The 20,360-nt window shown below is 42.2% G+C and overlaps 3 protein-coding genes across 6 annotated transcripts in view; 1 reads left to right on the top strand and 2 right to left on the bottom strand.

Annotated features, from left to right (window-relative positions):
- The window catches only part of LOC141444020 (nephrin-like), a 475,083-nt gene that overhangs the window by 397,318 nt on the left and 57,405 nt on the right, over positions 1–20,360 (bottom strand). The gene's annotated exons all lie outside the window — the stretch shown is intronic.
- Positions 6,638–10,505, top strand: LOC141444075 (uncharacterized). Its single transcript, XM_074109508.1, has 2 exons — positions 6,638–6,786; positions 7,748–10,505. The coding sequence occupies exons 1-2, from the start codon at positions 6,638–6,640 to the stop codon at positions 10,503–10,505; spliced, it is 2,907 nt and encodes a 968-aa protein (XP_073965609.1).
- LOC141444076 (uncharacterized) lies at positions 11,506–12,910 on the bottom strand. Its single transcript, XM_074109509.1, has 2 exons — positions 12,156–12,910; positions 11,506–11,548 (listed from the first exon to the last, which is right to left on the bottom strand). Exons 1-2 carry the CDS (start codon positions 12,908–12,910, stop codon positions 11,506–11,508), a joined length of 798 nt encoding a protein of 265 aa, XP_073965610.1.

Consider the following 20,360-nt stretch of genomic DNA (forward strand, 5'->3'; position numbering starts at 1 on the left):
AGGATTTAAAGCCCCGGTCAGAGACTCCCTGCATTCTATTCTATAACTTACCTACCTACTTAGATTGCTTACTGGGATTACACTGCGTACCCCAAACATACAAGTACAACTCCCGATATCCGATAACTCATAGGATTTCCTTATAAAGCCCGTGCTGACCCGCGACCGTGGACTTCATCAATTACACACAGCGCTGGAACGTTTTCTTTTTATGCACACCCTTCGATGTAAAGATGAGAAGGGAGATATTTCGAAGGGTGTGGTACAGGTAAGAAGGGGTTAGCGAGCAATTACAAGTGTGTGTTTGTTACTAATGATCATCGACAGGAGGCCGTAGGAGGTTCACCATATTTTAGTAAAAAAAAAACCACGGTGGCCTAGTGGTGGAGTACCTAGTGGTTGACCTCAACCATGGGTCGTAGGCTTACCCTACACCTATGAGTTTATCGAAATTCATGTGCGAAATAACATTTAACTTTACCACGAGCTTTATGGTGAAGGAAATCATCGTGAGGAAACCTGAACAAACCTGTGGAGTACCTAATTCAATGGTGCGTGTTAAGTTCCCAATCCGCACTGGGCCCGCGTGAGAACTGTGGCCCAAGCCCTCTTATTCTGAGAGGAGGCCAGTTCCCAGCAGTGTGACGCATATCAGCTGGGATGACATTCCAGCTACTTCGGTTGGAAGCGGCCTGCATCCAACGTAAACCCGCGCCCCTAAAACCAGGCCATCCGTCCATCTTGTTGGTGGACGTCTCAAAGAATTATACGTCGCCACTTGCATCCATCGGCTGCTCGCAACTTTGACGATGTCGTCAGTCCACCTAGTGAGCGGCCTGTCAACGCTTCGTCCTCCAGTTCGTGATCGCCACTCTAGGACCTTTCTCCCCCAACGGTTAAGTTCTTGGAGATATGTCCGTAACTTTATTTCTTCGGCGATTTTCCGTATTCCAGATTCTATCACGCTAGAAAAACTCCGAGCATATCTCTCTCCATAGTTCGTTACGTGACTCTGAGCCTCTCTAAGAGGTCAAAGTCAAGAATCACTCTCAGAGCTATGGCGTGTAATAAGTAGGCAGCAGAATAGGTGGCGCTAGTGCTGCTTAATGCATTTTAATGGACATAGGTCATCACTGGCAAGAGTGGCAAGGCAACACACACTAAAAGCTTAGCTTGAAACACACAGAGAGCGGTGGCGGGGCGGTGCGGAAGCGGTACCGGTTACAACCATGAAAGAGGCACACAGAATACCGCGCGGGAAATAAGAGTGGCGCGGTATTCTGTGTGCCCTCTTTCACGTTAGTTCGAATATTACAACCGGCACCGCTCCGCCGTCGGCGTCAGTGTGTTTCAAGCTTAAAAAGGGCATGAATACGATCGCTTGAGCTTATATCTTGAACCCTCACAAAGATTTTATGAGTTCGGCACTCGAGAACATTGTCGAATTTGAGAGGTCTCGATATCTGCCATAGAGTTTAAACACGTCCTTACGAAAACGTATGGCGGGCTTTAGCTGTTTGTATATAATAAATGTTTATGTGGTATATACATTGAAATGTAAATTAAATTGTAACTGAATAAACGAAGATACGGGGTTCTTTAACTTTTAGGGTTGCTGGCTTACACTTACTCCGTCTGTGCTTTCATTCACAGGACTATCTTTTGAACCCTAACGGTTCCTTTTTCTTCTAGCTTTTCTGTGTTTATTTTAAACAAATATTTTTGTGAATTACTGTTTCAAGATTATATTGCTATTCACACCATAGCTATGCTCGGTGTACATGTAGAGCACACAAAGGTTGTTGAGAAGCCAGGTTTGATATCGATTCCTGGAGCTGAGCTTTACTTTGGTTTTTCTTTTCAATGTTTTAGTTACGACGATATGTCTAACAAAAATAAAGTTTGTATTTTGTTCTGTTCGCCGTACATTTTCCACATCGCAGTGCTATAATTTGAAGTTCGTAGTTCGCAATAGAGAGCGCTGCTGCCTACAGACATCAGATCATGTAATAAATCAATGAAACACGACGAGTACGAGACAACAACTGGTTTATTTATTTCCTTTCGAGGGTGACTTCCAATCATAATTTAAATCTACCCACAACATGTCCCCCCAAAAAGAATTTAATAACTATATTAACTTAATTAAATTTAATACAAAAATAAATAATAGACGGGGTGGATTTATGTTTAACTAACACTGACTGTAACTGTAGTCATGCCCACCCCCTTTTAATGTAGTAAATATTAGCAAACATTGTTGTTTGTATATTTATTATAACAATAAATATTTTATTACCCTAAAACCATCACCAAATTTGAACTTAAATCTACGATTAAGATTAAATACGTTTTGATAAGCTATAAAAAAAAATCGTTAGGTTTAAAATGGTAACAAGAATGGTACCTACTTACTGTGTACCTATGAACATATTTTTGTTTAAACATCAACATATTTTTTCGCCTTGCTTCGTGTCATTATAAATCGTGTAGGTTGCTCAGAGGTTAATGAATCACCTTTATCGACCGTATTTATATCGTCATTAGGTTCAGACTTATAATTCTCCGAGTGACCTACACGTTCGGCCACGGCTTCGAGCTCGGGCTGGCGCTGCCGCTGCTGGCCGGCGCTGGATGGCACGGCGGCCGCACCGTCCACCGCAGGCTCGCTTGGCTCACATTTAATTAAATGACGCCGATTACGTCTGAATTTGCCCCCTAAATTATTTTGTATGATATATGAGCGAGGAGTCGCTGCGTTGTCTACAACAGTCGCGCGAGTCCTCGCTTTTCCTTCGACACAAATAACCTCGTCGCCTATATTAAGTGGCGATAATTGTTTACAATTTTTGTCATACTGCTTTTTGGCTCTAAACTGATTACGTAACATAGTATGGTATTCTGATGGGTCAATGGGTTGCGGTTTTAACAATTCGGGATGGACTGGTAGCTTACATTTTAATCTACGACCCATCAGAAGCTGCGCAGGAGAGCTCAGGCCGTCCCTTGGTGTATTTCGGAAGTTCAATAACGCCAATTGAAAGTCCTCATTGCTACTAATTGCTTTTTTAAGCATTAATTTTACGGTCTGCACTGCCCGTTCACTTTTTCCGTTCGCCTGTGCGTAATTCGGGGATGAAGTGACGTGGTGGAACCCCCACTCCTCGCAAACATTCTGAACTCGCGACTACTATACTGTGTAGCATTATCGCTAATAAAGATTTCCGGAATGCCATGTCGCGCGAATATTTCCTTTGTCCGCGCTATTACAGTATTTGATGAAATATTCGGTAGGTGACTAACTTCCACGTAGTTTGAGTAGTAGTCAACAATTATTAAAAAGTATTTTTTTTTTATTTCAAAAATGTCCGATCCTACTTTTTTCCATGGCAGCTGAGGAATTTCAATTGGAATTAGCGGTTCTTTGGCGGGTGCGTTTGAGCACTCCTGGCAAGTACGACAGCGTCTCACAAACATCTCAATGTCACGTGTCATGTTGGGCCAATACATTACCTGGCGCGCGCGTCTCTTGCACCGATCTATGCCCATGTGACCCTCATGTACTATTCTCAACATTTCTGCTCTTAAGACTTGTGGTATTAACACTAAATTCTTTTTAAATATAACGTCGTCTACAATGAAAAAATCCTCTCTAAAAGACCAGAATAGTTTTAAGTCACTCGCTACTTGTGACTTATGATCGGGCCAGCCTAAATTAATGTATTCGCTCAACTTGCAACATTCTGAATCACGTTTAGTCTCCCTTTTAATTAACGATAATTTGTCATTCGATATTGGAATTCCATTTACAACCAACTGAACCTGATACATATTATTTTTGTGAACTTCTTCGCTATATAAATCGGGCAACGGCGCTCGCGACAATGTATCCGCAAGATACAGATATTTTCCCGGCTTGTATTGGACGATTAGGTCGTAGTGTTGCAATCGCAACATCATGCGTTGTAAGCGTGCCGGGACAGACATCAAGGGTTTTTAAAAATGCTCTCGAGGGGCTTGTGATCGGATTCCACGACAACTTTTTCTTTGCCGAAGATATATTGATGGAAACGTTCACAAGCAAACACGATCGCTAGGAGTTCTTTTTCTACCTGCGCGTACCGGCGCTGCGCGTCAGTGAGCGTGCGGGACGCGAATTCGACGGGGCGGCCGCCTTGCAGCAGCACGGCGCCCAGCGCGTCACGCGACGCGTCCACCGACAGCCTCGCTGGCGCAGCCACGTCGTACAGCGCCAGTACGCCAGCGCTACACACAGCTTCTTTTAATTCCTCGAATGCTTTTTGTTCGCTGTGTTCCCAACGCCAGCTATTTTCTTTTTTAAGCAAATTTGTGAGGGGAATCGCTCGTTGAGAGTGATTTGGTATGAATTTCGAGAGGTAATTTACAGCACCTAAAAATCTCTCTAAACTTTTCCTGTCTTTTGGCGGTGGCATCTCTTTTATCGCCCTTACCTTATCGTCGTCGGCCCTCATGCCGTTCGCATCAAATATGTGCCCTAGATAGGTCACTTGTTTTAGTCCTATTCTACACTTCGCCTTATTGAATTTAAGATTGATTTTTCTAGCCCTATCTAAAAGCGCGCCTAATCTCTCATCGTGCTCGCGCTTAGTTCTCCCCCAAACGATGATATCATCAATAAAATTATCAACTCCTTCCAGGTCCTCCAATAACTGTCGCATTTTACCATGAAAGACCTCGGATGCGCAATTGATACCGAAGGGTAGGCGTAAAAATTGATAACGTCCAAACGGCGTCGCGAACGTGCACAGATCGGCGCTCTCGTCGTCTAGCTGTACAACCCAGAAGCCCGAGTTGGCGTCGAGCACAGAGAAGTAGGCCGCGCCGTGCAGCCGCGCCGCCAGCTCCGCCAACGACGGCAGCTGGTAGTGCGCTCGCTGCACCGCCACATTCAGCGCGCGAGGGTCGAGGCACACGCGAATACCGCCGTTCTTTTTTGCCACTAAAACTAACGGGTGAACCCATTGCGTAGGGTGCGTTACCTTCCTTATGACCCCTAACTGCTCCATTTGTTTTAATTCCTGCGATAGCGTATCTTTCAAGCCCAGTGGTATTTTCCTATTTGCGCATACGACAGGCGGCACTGATTTGTCGACTACGATGTGGTATTTACCGGGAAGACAACCCAAGCCCTCGAATAAGTCATTGTATTTTTGCAACTGTATAATATTAATGCGTTTTATCAACCCTAATTCTTCACAGGATTGTCGACCCAGCACGCTTTGGCATTTAATATTGGCTACAGCAAAAAATAAATGGTATACTACATTCTTATACGACCACTTTAAATTACAAACTCCTTTAATTGGAATGACATTAGCAGTGTATGATTCTAATTTTATAGTTGCCGGCCGTATAATTTTTTGATCAAAACCCATCATTACAAATTGTTGAGAACCTGCTTGACTTGCGCACGGGACGAGGCGTGCGGGAGGACGACACGGCGACGTCACGATCGTCGCTCCGACCGGCAGCGAACACTCGCCATACGATCTCCACCGCCGTTGGACGATCTTCTATTTTATTATAAATTTTAATTATATTGATTGTCATTAGACGGCTATTAAACCAGCCTTAATTTACAGTCCACGATTTTATTTAACGTCCCGTAGGACCCTAACATTGGTCCTTTAGGATTCTCACCGTCTGATCTTTCGATTAAAAAATTGCCCGCCGCGACGTCCGCGTCTCGAAGCTCTTCAGTTGTGGTCTTCAGCAGTCGAAGCGCACTTCAAGATCATCTCCATCTATCCTGTTGTGGGTAATTCGAGGAGCAACCACACCCGCCGAAAGACAAAAGCGCCACGGAGGTCGCTCGGAGGTCGACCGCACGACGGACTTTGGACCCATCGAATGTTCGAGTCATCTTCAACTAGAAGGAACCTTTTGGAGAAGAGGAATATCTCACTTGTGGACGGATTGGGCAATCGAGTGAGTTCGTTCCATTTTTTCCTGTCTATCCTTCCCTCTTCATCGAAAATTTGTGGTATCAAAATTCCCCTTATACGCCAGAACTTCAAACAGCTTCTATTTCAGTGAGCACTTTTACGCATTTTCGCATTTCAGTTCAATTTCATTAAACCGTATTATTCATATTTCAAACCTTTATAGCAAAACTTGCATTTAATATCAAATTTATTTATTCTTCCAGCTTATTCAAAGCAAATTCAATACAATCGTTTCAATAATAAAGCATATATTTGCACAAAGCGCAAATCTCGAATAACGGGAACTTGTTTACGCCAATCTATCGCTTCTTATTATTTCCCGATCTAGCCGGCCGGTGGCTTCAAGTCGCTTACGCAGCTGATTCTTTGTTCTCACCTCATAGTTAATTGCACTTTATTGCATTCATCTTAAATAGTATTTTTCTTGCGCAGTTCATTTCACCTTGTTGCTAACCGCTATTATGGCTGACGAAAAGATGATTAAAAAACGCAGCTGTATGAAATCAAAGCTTACGATTTTTAGTAACTACGTTAAGGTCTTTAAAACCTGCAAAGAACCTAGTAGCTTACAACTGCTGGACCTGGAAAGTCGGTTTAGTAAATTCGATGCCTTATACGCGGAATTTGATAAATTACAGAGCGACATCGAAATGCTTTCGGATGAACCCGATAGAGAGGCAGTGGAGCGCGAGCAGTTTGAGACCCAGTACCACTCGCTGGTGGCGGCGGCGCGCGCGCTGCTCGGCGCGCGTACCCCCGCCGCGACGCGCTCGACGTATCGGGCTACGAGGATGCTCAGGCAAGCGCTTTTAAAAACAATTGTGTTAGATTGCCAAAAATTGATTTACCCGTCTTTAATGGTCACTATCAACACTGGCTCGAGTTTAGGGACACGTTCACCTCCTTAATTCATTCGAGACAAGACATCGATAGCATTAATAAATTGCATTACCTTCGTGCTTCCTTAAAAGGGAGCGCCTTACTTGTCATCGATAACTTAGATTTCAAATCCGAAAATTATGAATCCGCTTGGCAATTGTTGTGCAGTAGGTACGACAATAAGAGGTTGCTAGTAAATAATCACGTCAGAGAACTTTTTAACGTTGAGCCTATGCGCAACGAATCATATTCGTCTATACGACACATTATTGATGTCACAAATAAAAATCTCCGTGCATTGTCTACTTTAGATCAACCTACTGAGCATTGGGACACGTTAATAATTCACATGATGGCCGAAAAACTTGATAGTGTCACTCATAGAGTATGGGAAGAATACAGAAATACGCTCACTGATCCACCTTCTTTAGAAATGTTTACTATCTTTCTTAGCAACCGAGCAGTTCTATTGGAGACATTGCAAGAAAGTAAAGGTAAATTAAATAAATCAGAATCATATAAAACAAATACAAATCTACTTATAGCTACAAATAATCAAAATAATTATAACAAAAAAACAACAAACCATCAATTTAATAAAAACCATAAAAAATATTTACATGCCCCCTATGCAATCAAAATCATTTTCTATTTAACTGTGAAACATTCAGAGCCCTTCCTATTGAAACCCGTATTCATAAGGCCAAAGAAACTAAGGTCTGTCTTAATTGTTTACGTCCCGGGCATATAGAAAACAATTGCAATCTTGTACCATGTAAATATTGCAAAAAAAGGCATAATACTCTCTTACATTTGCATGAGCCTCGATCAATACCTGAACCTCCTATTCCCTCGACTAGCAACATAAATAATTTTGCTAGTTCGAGCATCTTAAAACAGCCTACTACTTTTTCGCACGTTTTGCTATCCACAGCGCTCGTGCAAGTGATCGACAGCGCGGGCGCCGCGCACTCTGCTCGAATGCTGCTCGACAATGGCAGCACGGCCAACTTCGTAACGCAATCGCTCTGCGGTAAGCTGGGTTTGTCGCGACGTAGTGCGAGCTCCACGGTGACAGGTATAAATAATAATACTTCTTATATTACACAGTCTTGCAGCCTTACTATGAAGTCGTCTTACTCTGACTATAGCCTTACTGTCGACTGTCTTATTTTACCTCAGATCACCAAAGCTTTACCGTCTTCATTTATAAATATCGAAAATATTCCTCTTCCTATGGGAATAAGTCTAGCTGACCCTTCGTTTAATATACCGTCAGTCATAGACATCTTGGTCGGGGCTGACGTATTTTGGTCCGTCTTATGTAACAATTCCATAGACTTAGGTAAGAATCAACCTAAGTTGTATGAAACGAAACTGGGTTGGTTGGTGTCTGGGTACGTCGCCCGTCTTAAAGCACCGTCTTCATCTTCTGTTTGTCATTTTTTAAACGAGGAGCCCAATCCCGACTTGTCGCGTTTCTGGGAACTTGACACTGTAGCAGCCAAGCACTCCTTGTCTCCTGAGGAACGTGCATGCGAGCAGAGCTTCCTAGCAAACACTACGCGCAACAATGACGGTGGTTTTGTAGTGACCATGCCGCTGAAGGATGATCCTTCAGTCTTAGGCGATTCCTTTCAAAAAGCAAAGTGCCGTTTTTTATCTTTAGAGCGTAAGTTTGCTAGAGAGCCTGTCTTCAAACATAGGTACATGGAGTTCATGCGTGAATATGAACACTTAGGTCACATGACCGAAAACAAGGAGCCTTCGTCTAGCTGTCTTCAACAGGTCTCTTATTTTATAGCTCATCATGGTGTCATTCGTGAGTCTAGCCTTACTACAAAACTTCGTGCAGTCTTTGATGCTTCTGCTGCCTCTTCTTCTGGAATTTCGCTTAATGATATCCAGATGGTCGGTCCTACTGTACAGGAAGATCTTTATTCTATCTTATTGCGTTTTCGTCAACACAGATATGTCGTAACCGGCGACATAGAGAAGATGTATAGAGCGATCGAAATTAACCCCATCCAACGTTCTCTTCAACAAATCATCTTTCGATATGACACAACAAAACCCTTAAAAACTTACACTCTTAATACGGTGACGTATGGGACGGCATCAGCTCCATACTTAGCCACAAAGTGTTTGGTTAGTTTAGCCGCTAGCGCTCCTAATAACGACGTTAAACAGGCTATTCAACGAGATTTCTACGTCGACGATTATTTGGGCGGTTCTTCAACTATTGATCGTACCATAAATCTCTGTACAGGTATCATTGACACATTAAAATCAGCAAAATTCAATTTACGAAAATTTCGGTCCAATAATCAGATAATCCTTGACAATATATCCCCTTCTTCCCCTCAATCAGAAAATGTATTAGATATTTCTAATACCCATAAACAGGTGTCTTCAAAAACGTTAGGATTAAATTGGATTTCAGATTTGGACTTGTTAAGTTATTCCATTAATATCGAACTTCCTGAAAAAATTACAAAACGTCACATTTTATCTGTCATCAGTCAAATATTCGACCCACTAGGTCTCGTGGGCCCATGTGTCGTGGAGGCAAAAATCATAATGCAGAGATTATGGATAGAGCAGTGTTCTTGGGATACCGAGGTTCCAGACGAAATAAAACGGCTCTGGTTTTCGTTTACCGACACTCTGCCTCTTCTTAACCAGCTAAAAATTCCTCGTTGGGTACTCAGCGAAGACTCTATTGTTCACGAGCTTCACATTTTTTCAGACTCATCGGAGCGGGCGTACGGCGCCTGTGTGTACGTTCGTTCTGTAAGTAAGTCAGGTCTTATCAAGGTCCACCTCTTGACGTCAAAAAGTCGGGTGGCACCAATAAAACCGACGACAATTCCCCGCCTAGAGCTTTGCGGAGCTTTGCTGGCTGCAAGGCTGTGTAATAAAACATTAACATCTTTAACCATACAGATCACAAAATGTAGATTTTGGTGTGACTCTACTATTGTGCTGGGTTGGCTGAATACACCGTCAACCAATCTCAAAAGCTTTGTTCGCAACCGTGTTCATGAAATTCAGGAAAGCACTGAAGGTCACACGTGGAGCTACGTACCGTCGAAGGACAATCCGGCGGATCTTGTTTCTCGTGGGCTGAAGGCTGATGTCATCAGCTGTTCATCATTGTGGTGGTCCGGGCCGACTTATTTGACAGAGATTGAATCCACTTGGCCTAAAACGCCCAACGTAAACGAGAGACACGATCTACCCGAGTTGATTACTTGTTCTTTCGCGCTTGATAATAAAACTAACACGGATGACTTAATATCTAACTTAATCAAAAATAAATCTAAACTAACTCACTTACAAAATACAATAGCATATTTACAAAGGTTTATTTACAACTGTCGTAATCCTACCAGAAAATTTACTGGTCTTCTTTCCATTCAGGACCTTCAAAATTCATTAAATTTAATCATACGTAAAGCTCAATCTGAAATGTTTCCTGAAGAATATGCTATTCTAAAAGCTGGTAAGGCAATACCTAACAAAAATAGATTAATTTCTTTAAGTGTTTTTATCGACTCTGAAGATATAATTCGTGTTGGTGGTAGGCTAGCAAATTCCTCTTATTGTTACGATACTAAGCACCCCAGTTTTATGTAGTAAGCATCATTTTACTAAAATTCTTTTCGCTCACTATCATTTAAAATATTTACATGCCCCGCCTCAGCTTTTGTTGAATAATATAAAGCAGACTTATTGGCCTTTAGGAGGCAAAAACCTATCGAAAAATATAGTTCACAAATGTGTTACATGTTTCAGGCATAAAGCTGAAACTGTACAGCCTATCATGGGCCAGTTACCGGCTTCTCGAACGGAACTGGAGTATCCCTTTTTACATTGTAGCGTCGACTACGCTGGGCCAGTGTTGATAGCCGATAAAAAAGGTAGAGGTTGCAAACTTATAAAGTCTTATTTGGCAATCTTCATATGCAATTCTGTAAAAGCCTGTCACATCGAGCTCGTTACGTCGTTGTCTTGCGAAGCGTTCATTGCCGCCTTGAATCGCTTCGTTTCTCGTCGGGGGAAGCCTCAAAGCATTACGTCCGACAATGCCACAACTTTTGTTGGCACTTGTAACGAGTTAGCGAAACTTTTAGTTCAATCGGACCTTCAAGGTCAGATGGCTCAAGAAGGCATTGAATTTAAGTTTGTACCGGCATATACGCCCCATTTTAATGGTTTGGCCGAATCTTGCGTGCGTTCCACCAAATTTCACCTTAAAAGGTTACTTCAAACCACTCATCTAACCTATGAGGAGATGGCTACATGCCTCGCTCAAATAGAGGCTGTCTTAAACTCTCGTCCTCTTACCCCACTCTCCTCTGATCCATCAGATTTATCCGCTCTAACTCCTGCACACTTTTTAATTGGACGCTCGTTTTCGTCCATTCCTCATCCACAAGTGACTGATACGAACATCAATCGCCTCGAGCGCTTCAAAAGGATCGAGCTTTTAAAGCAACATTTTTGGAACCGCTTCTCTTTGGAGTACGTGCATCTCCTGCAGCAAAGGGTTAAATGGCAGTCTTCACTTCGGGAGCTGAAACTGGGCTCGCTTGTCCTCATTAAGGAAAGGGCTCTTCCACCACTACTCTGGTCTCTAGGACGAGTCATTCAGCTCTACCCTGGCAGCGACGGCGTCACTAGAGTCGCCGAGATAAAGACAAGGAGAGGCACCATTCGGAGGGCATTTAATAATATCTGCCCCCTTCCAGATTTTTGAAGCCTTCTACTTCAACCCGGGGAGCATGTTGAGAACCGGCTTGACTTGCGCACGGGACGAGGCGTGCGGGAGGACGACACGGCGACGTCACGATCGTCGCTCCGACCGGCAGCGAACACTCGCCATACGATCTCCACCGCCGTTGGACGATCTTCTATTTTATTATAAATTTTAATTATATTGATTGTCATTAGACGGCTATTAAACCAGCCTTAATTTACAGTCCACGATTTTATTTAACGTCCGTAGGACCCTAACAAAAGAAATGACATTTACATCTGCACCTGTGTCGAGCTTAATTGCTCGCAACCATTTTCACTGTACAAAGTTTCGAACCAGTGGTCTTTGTTATTTATGCATGAAATCATATTCATAAAAAACGGTTCCACGTTATCTGATTCACTACTGTAGGAGTGATTTTGTTCGACCTCGTAAACTTTTTAACTTTATTATCATTATGTACAAATCGAGACTTACACATTCTGGCGAAATGTCCACGATAACCGCATGCAAAGCAGGTCACAAACTGCGCTGGACACTCGCGATTGTCGCAGCGCGTGCCGCCGCAGCCGGCGCACTCGCGGGGCGGCGGCCGCGCGCCGTGCGCTCGGCGTGCCGCGCCCGCGCCGCCCCCGCCGCCGCGTCGCTCGTGCCGGGCGCCGCCTCCGCCGCCGCGGCCGCGGGATCGGCGCTCCACACCGTGCACCTGAACCGCACTTGAACACTCTCCACTAACGCACAACTGCCTTCCACTCTCCTGGGACACTTCTTCGGCTTGGCACAGCTTGATCGCCTTATCCAGGTTGAGATCATCGGATCTCAGTAGCCTGTCTCTTATCGTGGGGTTCCGAACGCCACAAACGATGCGATCTTTGATCAACTCTTCTTGCAAAGTTCCGAACTCGCAATCCTTACTAAGCAACCGCAAGGCAGTCAAATACGTTTGAATTGACTCGCCGTCCTCTTGATTGCGTGTAAAAAACTTGTACCTAACCAGTGTTATGTTGACTTTGGCACCAAAATACGCATCGAACTTTTTAATTATGACGTTAACGTCGTCTTTTTCTTTGTCACTGCCGAATGTAAAAGTTTGGTACACGTCGAAACCCTCAGGACCAATAAGATTGACGAGTAGACTAGCCTGCACTCCGGCGGTCTCAGTATTCACTCCGGATGCCTTCACAAACAAATTGAATTGCTGTCTCCACCGTTTCCACGCATCAGCCCGGCTAACGGGCCCGCCGTCCATGTTCAATTCGGGTGGTGGCCTCGCGTGCTCCATTGTTGCACCTGTCACTCCGTTATTGTTTACACTAATAATAATTTGTTAATATTGTATATGAATGTAGTTTTTGACGTCGTAATATCCACTTGTAAACCCGTAGAAATCGAATACCGCTGCCACCATGTAATAAATCAATGAAACACGACGAGTACGAGACAACAACTGGTTTATTTATTTCCTTTCGAGGGTGACTTCCAATCATAATTTAAATCTACCCACAACAACTAAGTAACCTTTTATGACACACACGGGAAGAGGGTCCGATTTTAAAACTGGGCCGGGCACGATTTTTCTTTTCAATGAGGATGAAATTCTCATAAAACATACCTGCCTGAAGTTCAGAATACGCTACCAAAGGCCGTACCTGTAAACAACAAGGTATAATAAGTAAAATCAATAAGTCAAGAAATGTCCATCATAGCTTTTAATTAAAATTTTAATCAACGTCCGGACCGGTCTATATAATAAGCGGTAATTATTTGAAAACGATTTGCAAACCTCCAGAGCGTCTCTCCCACATCCTCTTGATAAAATTGAAATAAGGAAATCATAAGTTACTTTTTTTGAAAAAGCCGTGGTGGCCTAGTGGTTTGACCTATCGCCTCTCAAACAGAGGGTCGTGGGTTCAAATCCCGGCTCGCACCTCTGAGTTTTTCCAAATTCATGTGCGGAATTACATTTGAAATTTACCACGAGCTTTGCGGTGAAGGAAAACATCGTGAGGAAACCTGCACAAACCTGCGAAGCAATTCAATGGTGCGTGTGAAGTTCCCAATCCGCACTGGGCCCGCGTGGGAACTATAGCCCAAGCCCTCTTGTTCTGAGAGGAGGCCTGTGCCCAGCAGTGGGACGTATATAGGCTGGGATGATGAAGTTACTTTTTTTTAGGCTAGAGACATTGATTCGATAACCTGGGATTGTAACGCGTACTAGGATGGAACCGTTAACGATTATTTCTTTGAAAAACGTATGGATGTCAGCATAACGTTTACAGCGTAAAAATTCCACCCTGGTTACTCAGTCACGTGATTCAGTTTCTTCGACAATGCATCCGAGTGAAAGATACTGCCGCCAATGCGGGCGGGGGCGTATTCGTACGTTCACAGTTTAGATAGATTATAAATAAATAAATAAATAAATAAATTCATTTATTTCGGGCAACTTGGCCCATACAATAAATACCTTACAGACTAACATACATATTTATAATCAACATTTAAAACTAATTTGGTGACAAAACGGCGTGACCCCGTTGAGTCACCGTCCCCGACGTCGCATTCACTAGATTATGTACGCCATCTTAGAGCGCATGAGTGCCATTCAAATAATTAGGAGCCGAAGTGGTCGCCATGGCTGAAATTTGTCGGATCATCATCATCGAGTGAAAAAAAGGAACCCTTTCTACGATCACCTGCATCTCTATCCTCTGTTTGTCACAGCTCTCAATATAGAATAGAAATAGAACAGAATAGATTAGAATAGAATAAGCCTTTATTAACACACTAAGGGGCTGTTTCACCATCCATTGATTAGTGTTAACTGGCGGTTAGGTGTGATGCCGTCTCTATTTGTTTTGTTCGAATAGACGGAGACGGCATCACATTTAACCGTCGGTTAACGCTAATCAATGGATGGTGAAACAGCCCCTTAGAGTAAAAGATACAATATTATTAACTAACAATAAAAAATATTCGTATTAGACCAATTAAGTTGAATTTGCAACTAGCCGTTACCCGCGACTCCGTCCGCGTAGAATTCGGTTTTCACTATCCCGCGGGAACTATGCAATTTTCCGGGATAAAAACTATCCTATGTCCTTCGCCGGGACTCAAACTATCTGTATAGGAACCGAATTTTATCTAAATCAGTTCTGCTGGTTAACAAATAAACAATCAAACAGACTTACAAACTTTCGCATTTATTATATTAGTTTGTTTGTTTGTTTGTTTATACTCTTTATTGTACAAAAAGGAAAAACAAAAAGGTTACATAAATAAAAGTAAAGTGTTAATACAAAGGCGGACTTATCCCTGCAGGGATCTCTGCCAGTCAACCTTTGAGTGGTAGAGGAGCAATCAAAAAACAAGGATAGACAGATAGAGCAAAACATTTGAATAAATATAAATGCTGCATATGTAAACCTCAAATACCTAACTATATACAATAAATATATAACACACATATATATAACATTAATATATGCATAACTAAATAGAAAATACATAAATACACACATTACATACAATACATAAATTACACAAGTATAAAGGATAATTACTTACTAAATAATCAAGGAACTATAGTGTGAGCCACATCTTCTTCAATGTCTCCCTGAACGACTATACGGTATTAGTGTGATACGTACTAGCCGCCCGCCCCGGCTTCATCATCCCAGCCTATTTACGTCCCACTGCTGGCACAGGCCTCCTCTCAGAACGAGCTTGGCCTGTAGTTCCCACGCGGGCCCAGTGCGGATCGGGAACTTCACACAATACCATTGAATTACTTCACAGGTGTGTGCGTGCATGTTTCCTCACGATGTTTTCCGCCCCGGCTTCGCACCGCAATTAGCGTCGAAAATAATACTTAATTCACTGTCTCACTCACTTTTGAAAATAAAAATTAGTTTATTAAACATCTTGTCACAATATCTCAAACGAAAATATTCGACAATATAAAAAAAAAATAGCTTTATAAAATACGTCGGAGAACGGAAGTGAATCTGTGAATTTAAGAGTGACCATTGAGGGCAAGTGAGTGAGGGACGGAGACTCTATCGGGTAAGCTTTGTTACTACGTCTTTTCTGTGCTTAATTTCACATCATCATGTCAGCCGAAAGACGTACACTGCACATAGGCCTCCCCCAAGGCTTTCCACTCAGACCAGTCTTAATTTGCTTTCAGTATTTTAGTTTATTTAACTCTATAAAATCTTCTTCCATAAAATTTTAGTACCTTTCAAACAGTCAAAATCACCAAACATACACGATTACATCTACCGTTCTCGGTTAAGTTTCACAATTGACCGGTTTTTCCCAACCCTCCCTTCCCTGGACTGATTCGAACAAGGACTTGTGTAATGACCCGGATTTACCTTACCCCAGGTTATCGAGGGGTAAACGTCAGTGTTGCCAACTCCGGGGTTTTTCCTGTAGTTGCGATAATGCGTTGTATTTTATGAGAATACCTGTTTGATTTTGCTAGCACAAAAATTTCCACGCGTAGTTTCAATGCAACACCTAATCCAATAGGGCATGGTTTAAACATGATGTACAGAATGAAACTGACTCATTTCCATATTATGTCATTTTAAAAATAAACCTGATTTCTTTACCCTACTGCTCGTAGAAGGGTTATCAATAAAAAGTTTATGTATGCATGCCATCTTCATGTACAAAAGAAAATAAACAAAATACAATTGGCAAACTTATAATTGTACAAAGGCGGTCTAATCCCTTTAATGAATCTCTACTAGTTAACCTTTGAGTGGATGAGAGGAGCAATCAGTTTATTATTGCTCCTCAGTTTCATTCTGTACTTGCCGGATGGAACAAAGTGATCAAAAGACATTAAGTAATTTATTTAATTCGCGTCGAGATATATTGTAAATAAATTCATTTTTCACAACACAACAATAGACAACACTACACAAGGCACAACAATATTATCAAGTACGATAGCACAGAATATATTAAGATAGTGGGTGACATTGCGGTTATGAATCGGACACTGTTCAGCAAAATGCTGAGACGTTAAGAACGCCCCAGCGCTGATTTTCAGCCAGCGCCGTCGGTGACCCTGTGCCGAAATGATAAATTGTTCTGTTCATATTTGTGCCGAAGACTTATTAATGTCAATCTTGAAGATATTGGTACAAACTAAATAGACTCGGACAGTACCTAGTTAAAGTATGCAATAGGGAATACCTATGCAAGCATTTCATTTATTGTTTGTCAAACCGAGTTGTGAAACATTTTTTAAATTATTTAAAAAAAGCAACGAAGATATGGGCCCAATTGCATCAAACTACAAGAAAATATTATTAGTGAATATCAATACAAAATTGCTAATACTAGCTTGTTATTTGTTATGCAATGGACGTTTCAAATTGTCAATTAGTCTGAGAGATCCGTCATGTACTATGACATCCTATACTACGACGACCATAGAATATCTATATACTAAGTAAATTTCATCTTTCTAGAAAGAGATGGAATGCCAATTTCATTCGCACGTATTTAGCTTATTTTTCTTCGGATACTGATGATTTTTGCGTCATTCGTTTTACTATCCTTTTCTATCACGTTAACTTGCTTAGGAGAAAATTTGCATCGATATAGTTTAGTGACTCGCTATACTTTGTAAATAAATGGATAACCCTAAATACTGTCAAGTGCTGCCACATGCAGGTGGTAGGACCTTGTGCAAGGTCCGCCCGGATTGCTACCACCATCTTGCTCGCTAATCCTGCCGTGAAGCAGCAGTGCTTGCACTGTTGTGTTTCGGCGTGGAGAGTAAGACAGCCGGTGAAATTACTGGCACGTGAGGTATCCCATCTTAGGCCTCTAGGTTGGCAACGCGTCTGCAATACCCCCGGTGTTGCAGATGTTTGTGGGCGGTGGTGATCTCTTACCATCAGGAGACCCACTTGCTCGTTTGCCATCCAGTCGAATAAAAAAAAAAAAAACATCAACTAATAAATATATTACGTCAAAACAGCTGGCAACACCGCAAGACGTTTTAATAATTCGCTTAGCGAATAGCAATAAGGTGGAATATCCATCGGACCTTAAAAGGAATGATGTGGTTGAAAAACACTTGCGTTTGCGAAATAGGGGCAGAAATTTAGGAATGCTTCTGCGAGGATATCTTTTATTGATTTGAAATTCTTTGTTCGCAATATTGTTAAGGATGCGTAACTGTCCAACACTTTGAAAGACGATAAGGCATAGATATATTAAGGTCATCATCATCATCATTTTTCGAACCATAAATAATTACTTTTCACTTCTTATACTCGTAAAGTTCGTGTTTATGCAGGATCTGGGCGACATAAAATGATTTTTTATGCTCTAGTGCATGAAGTAAAATCTTCGTCTATGACCAAGGCAATTAGGTGTAAACAGCCACAAACAAAGAATTTTCTACATATTTTTTCAAGAATTTTTAATTTGTATATAACTAAAAAATCAATCAATCAATCAAACTAGATCGATAAAACTAAAAAAATATAATTATAATAGTAATGCGTGAACAATAAGTGAAGAATTGTTTCCACTGTTGCTATTTCGTTTCCTCGCCATCGAAGTGAAAAACAGAATGTAAAACTCGAGCATTAAACCCATTTTCCCCTCGACGTGTCTATCCACCCTCGTCTTACCTACTCGGGTGGCTATTTGAACGTTTGGGGTAAAATGGTTCGTTTTATGCTCTTGTTGTACAATCTACTATTGCTCACCCGCGACCTTATGATGCTACGTTTATGCAACAAATTTGTGTTAATGCAGCACTGTAAGAACATACACAAATCACACAAGCGCAACCATCACCACCCTACACTGACGCGTTTCGAACTCAACCAGCGTTCATCCTCAGAGCAACAAAATGATTAGCAAATTTTAGAAATGTCAGCATGGTGAATGGTTGTGTTCACTAAGAGAGCAACATCTATTAGCAGATGTTAGACATCTGATGATGATCATGATGATGGTGTCCTCCCAGACGTATCCATCGACCCATGCATGGCGCGAGCGTGACAAGCAAACCCAAAACTTGGTTTTGAAAGTCCGGTCGCAAGATCTGCAGTGCAGCATGCCATCAGCGTTGAAGGTGTACACCAGGGATGTTAGGTACGGAGCATATTAAACATCCGTTTCGGTTCCGGTTCCGTTACTTTTGAAAAGGAAGTTATTTCGGATGTCAATGCTTACCACGCGACTGGACATGAGCGGCGTACATCAAAAACAAACAGAATGCTAATTATGTAACATTTCTGACACTCGCGATCACAATCTAATGACAATTTTGTATGCGAAAACTGTCATGTTACGCATTAGACCCTCAGGTTTAGTAGACCCATCCTGAACCTCTCCTCCACCTTTCACTCAGGCTCCGGTTTTGATTCCGGTTCCGTTTTCGGTTCAGATTCCGTTTCTGGATCCGACAAACTAAATTGAAAACATCTGGTTCCGCTTCCGGTTCCGATAAAACCACATCCGTTACATTCCTGGCGTACACGTACGAGGTGTACACGTAAGAAGGCTTGGGTAGAGTTTTCCGGAGTTGGCGTTCAGCTTCAAGATCTTCACGTCGGGTGACATGACATCTGGTAACATGGCGAACGGTTGTGCTGCTCTGAGGATGAACTCTGGTTGAGTTCGAAACGAGTCAGTGTAGTATGGTGGTGATAGTTGGGTTTGTGTGAAGTCCCAAAGTAAGCAAAGCTTGTGTTATGGGTACTAGGCAACAGGTCTCATAACACACTGGCTAAAACCCATCATCATCATCATTCCAGCCTATACACGTCCCACTGCTGGGCACAGGCACAGAATGAGAGGGCTTGGGCCGTAGTTCCCACGCGAGCCTAGTGCGTATTGGGAACTTCACACACACCACTTAATTGTTTCGCAGTTATGTGCAGGTTTCCTCACGATGTTTCCTGCACCGTAAAGCTCGTGGCAAATTTCAAATGTACTCGTAATTCCGCACGTGAATTTCGAAAAACTCAAGAGCCGGTGTTTGAACCCACGATCCTCTGTTTGAGAGGCCATAGGTCAAACGACTCGGCCACCACGGCTATCTTGGTTTTCACATAGTGGGTCACCTTTCACTAGGTATTTAAGTAAAGAGAACATAAAACTTTGTCATACTGAACCAACCCGAGGAATGCGGAACAATATTCAGTGGAGATATTTTATAAAATGCTTCGATATTACCTACAAGTAGCTTGCTGTTATGCTTTGGGAAATAACGAGATTCTTCAGAAACGGTATTGTAAAAATGAGCATATTGGTATGCTTTGAATTCCAAGTGAAATGCACCAGGAAAGGTTGCTTTGACGTGGGCTCTATTTCGCCCATTTACGTCACATCAGCGATATGTTGAGCGGCTAGAATTTGAATCTTTTAATGACAATTAAGTATGTTGGAAAAAAACGCATAAGTTTATAACAAACTTAAAGAAAAAAGTTCTTGGTAAAAATAAAACATTTTTCATACAAGCTTTTTTTACTGACTGTACTGCACTTGCATTGTCACCCAAACTACAGTTGCATACCAAATTTCAAGTCGATGCCATTAACCGTTGAAGAGTTCCATCCTGCGGAGACAATCCTGGCCGGACTACCAGGATGTCACTACGAGATTATTGTATTGTCACGCATTTTACATAAGTATTTAAAATTTCAAGACAACCCGACTACTAGAAGTGGGTCAAATTTAGCTTGCAA

The sequence above is a fragment of the Choristoneura fumiferana genome, chromosome 29, assembly GCF_025370935.1.
Source record: "Choristoneura fumiferana chromosome 29, NRCan_CFum_1, whole genome shotgun sequence".
In the NCBI taxonomy this organism is placed as follows: domain Eukaryota; kingdom Metazoa; phylum Arthropoda; class Insecta; order Lepidoptera; family Tortricidae; genus Choristoneura; species Choristoneura fumiferana.

Excerpts from the sequence above, each read along its gene's own strand:
- LOC141444076 (XM_074109509.1), bottom strand. The coding sequence starts at position 12,910 with ATGGAGCACGCGAGGCCACCACCCGAATTGAACATGGACGGCGGGCCC. Across the intron at positions 11,549-12,155 it reads AATCGCGAGTGTCCAGCGCA|TGACGCCGTCGCTGCCAGGG; the intron begins GTTTGTGACCTG and ends CGGCGACTCTAG.
- LOC141444075 (XM_074109508.1), top strand. The coding sequence starts at position 6,638 with ATGCTTTCGGATGAACCCGATAGAGAGGCAGTGGAGCGCGAGCAGTTT. Across the intron at positions 6,787-7,747 it reads CGGGCTACGAGGATGCTCAG|TTCGAGCATCTTAAAACAGC; the intron begins GCAAGCGCTTTT and ends TAATTTTGCTAG.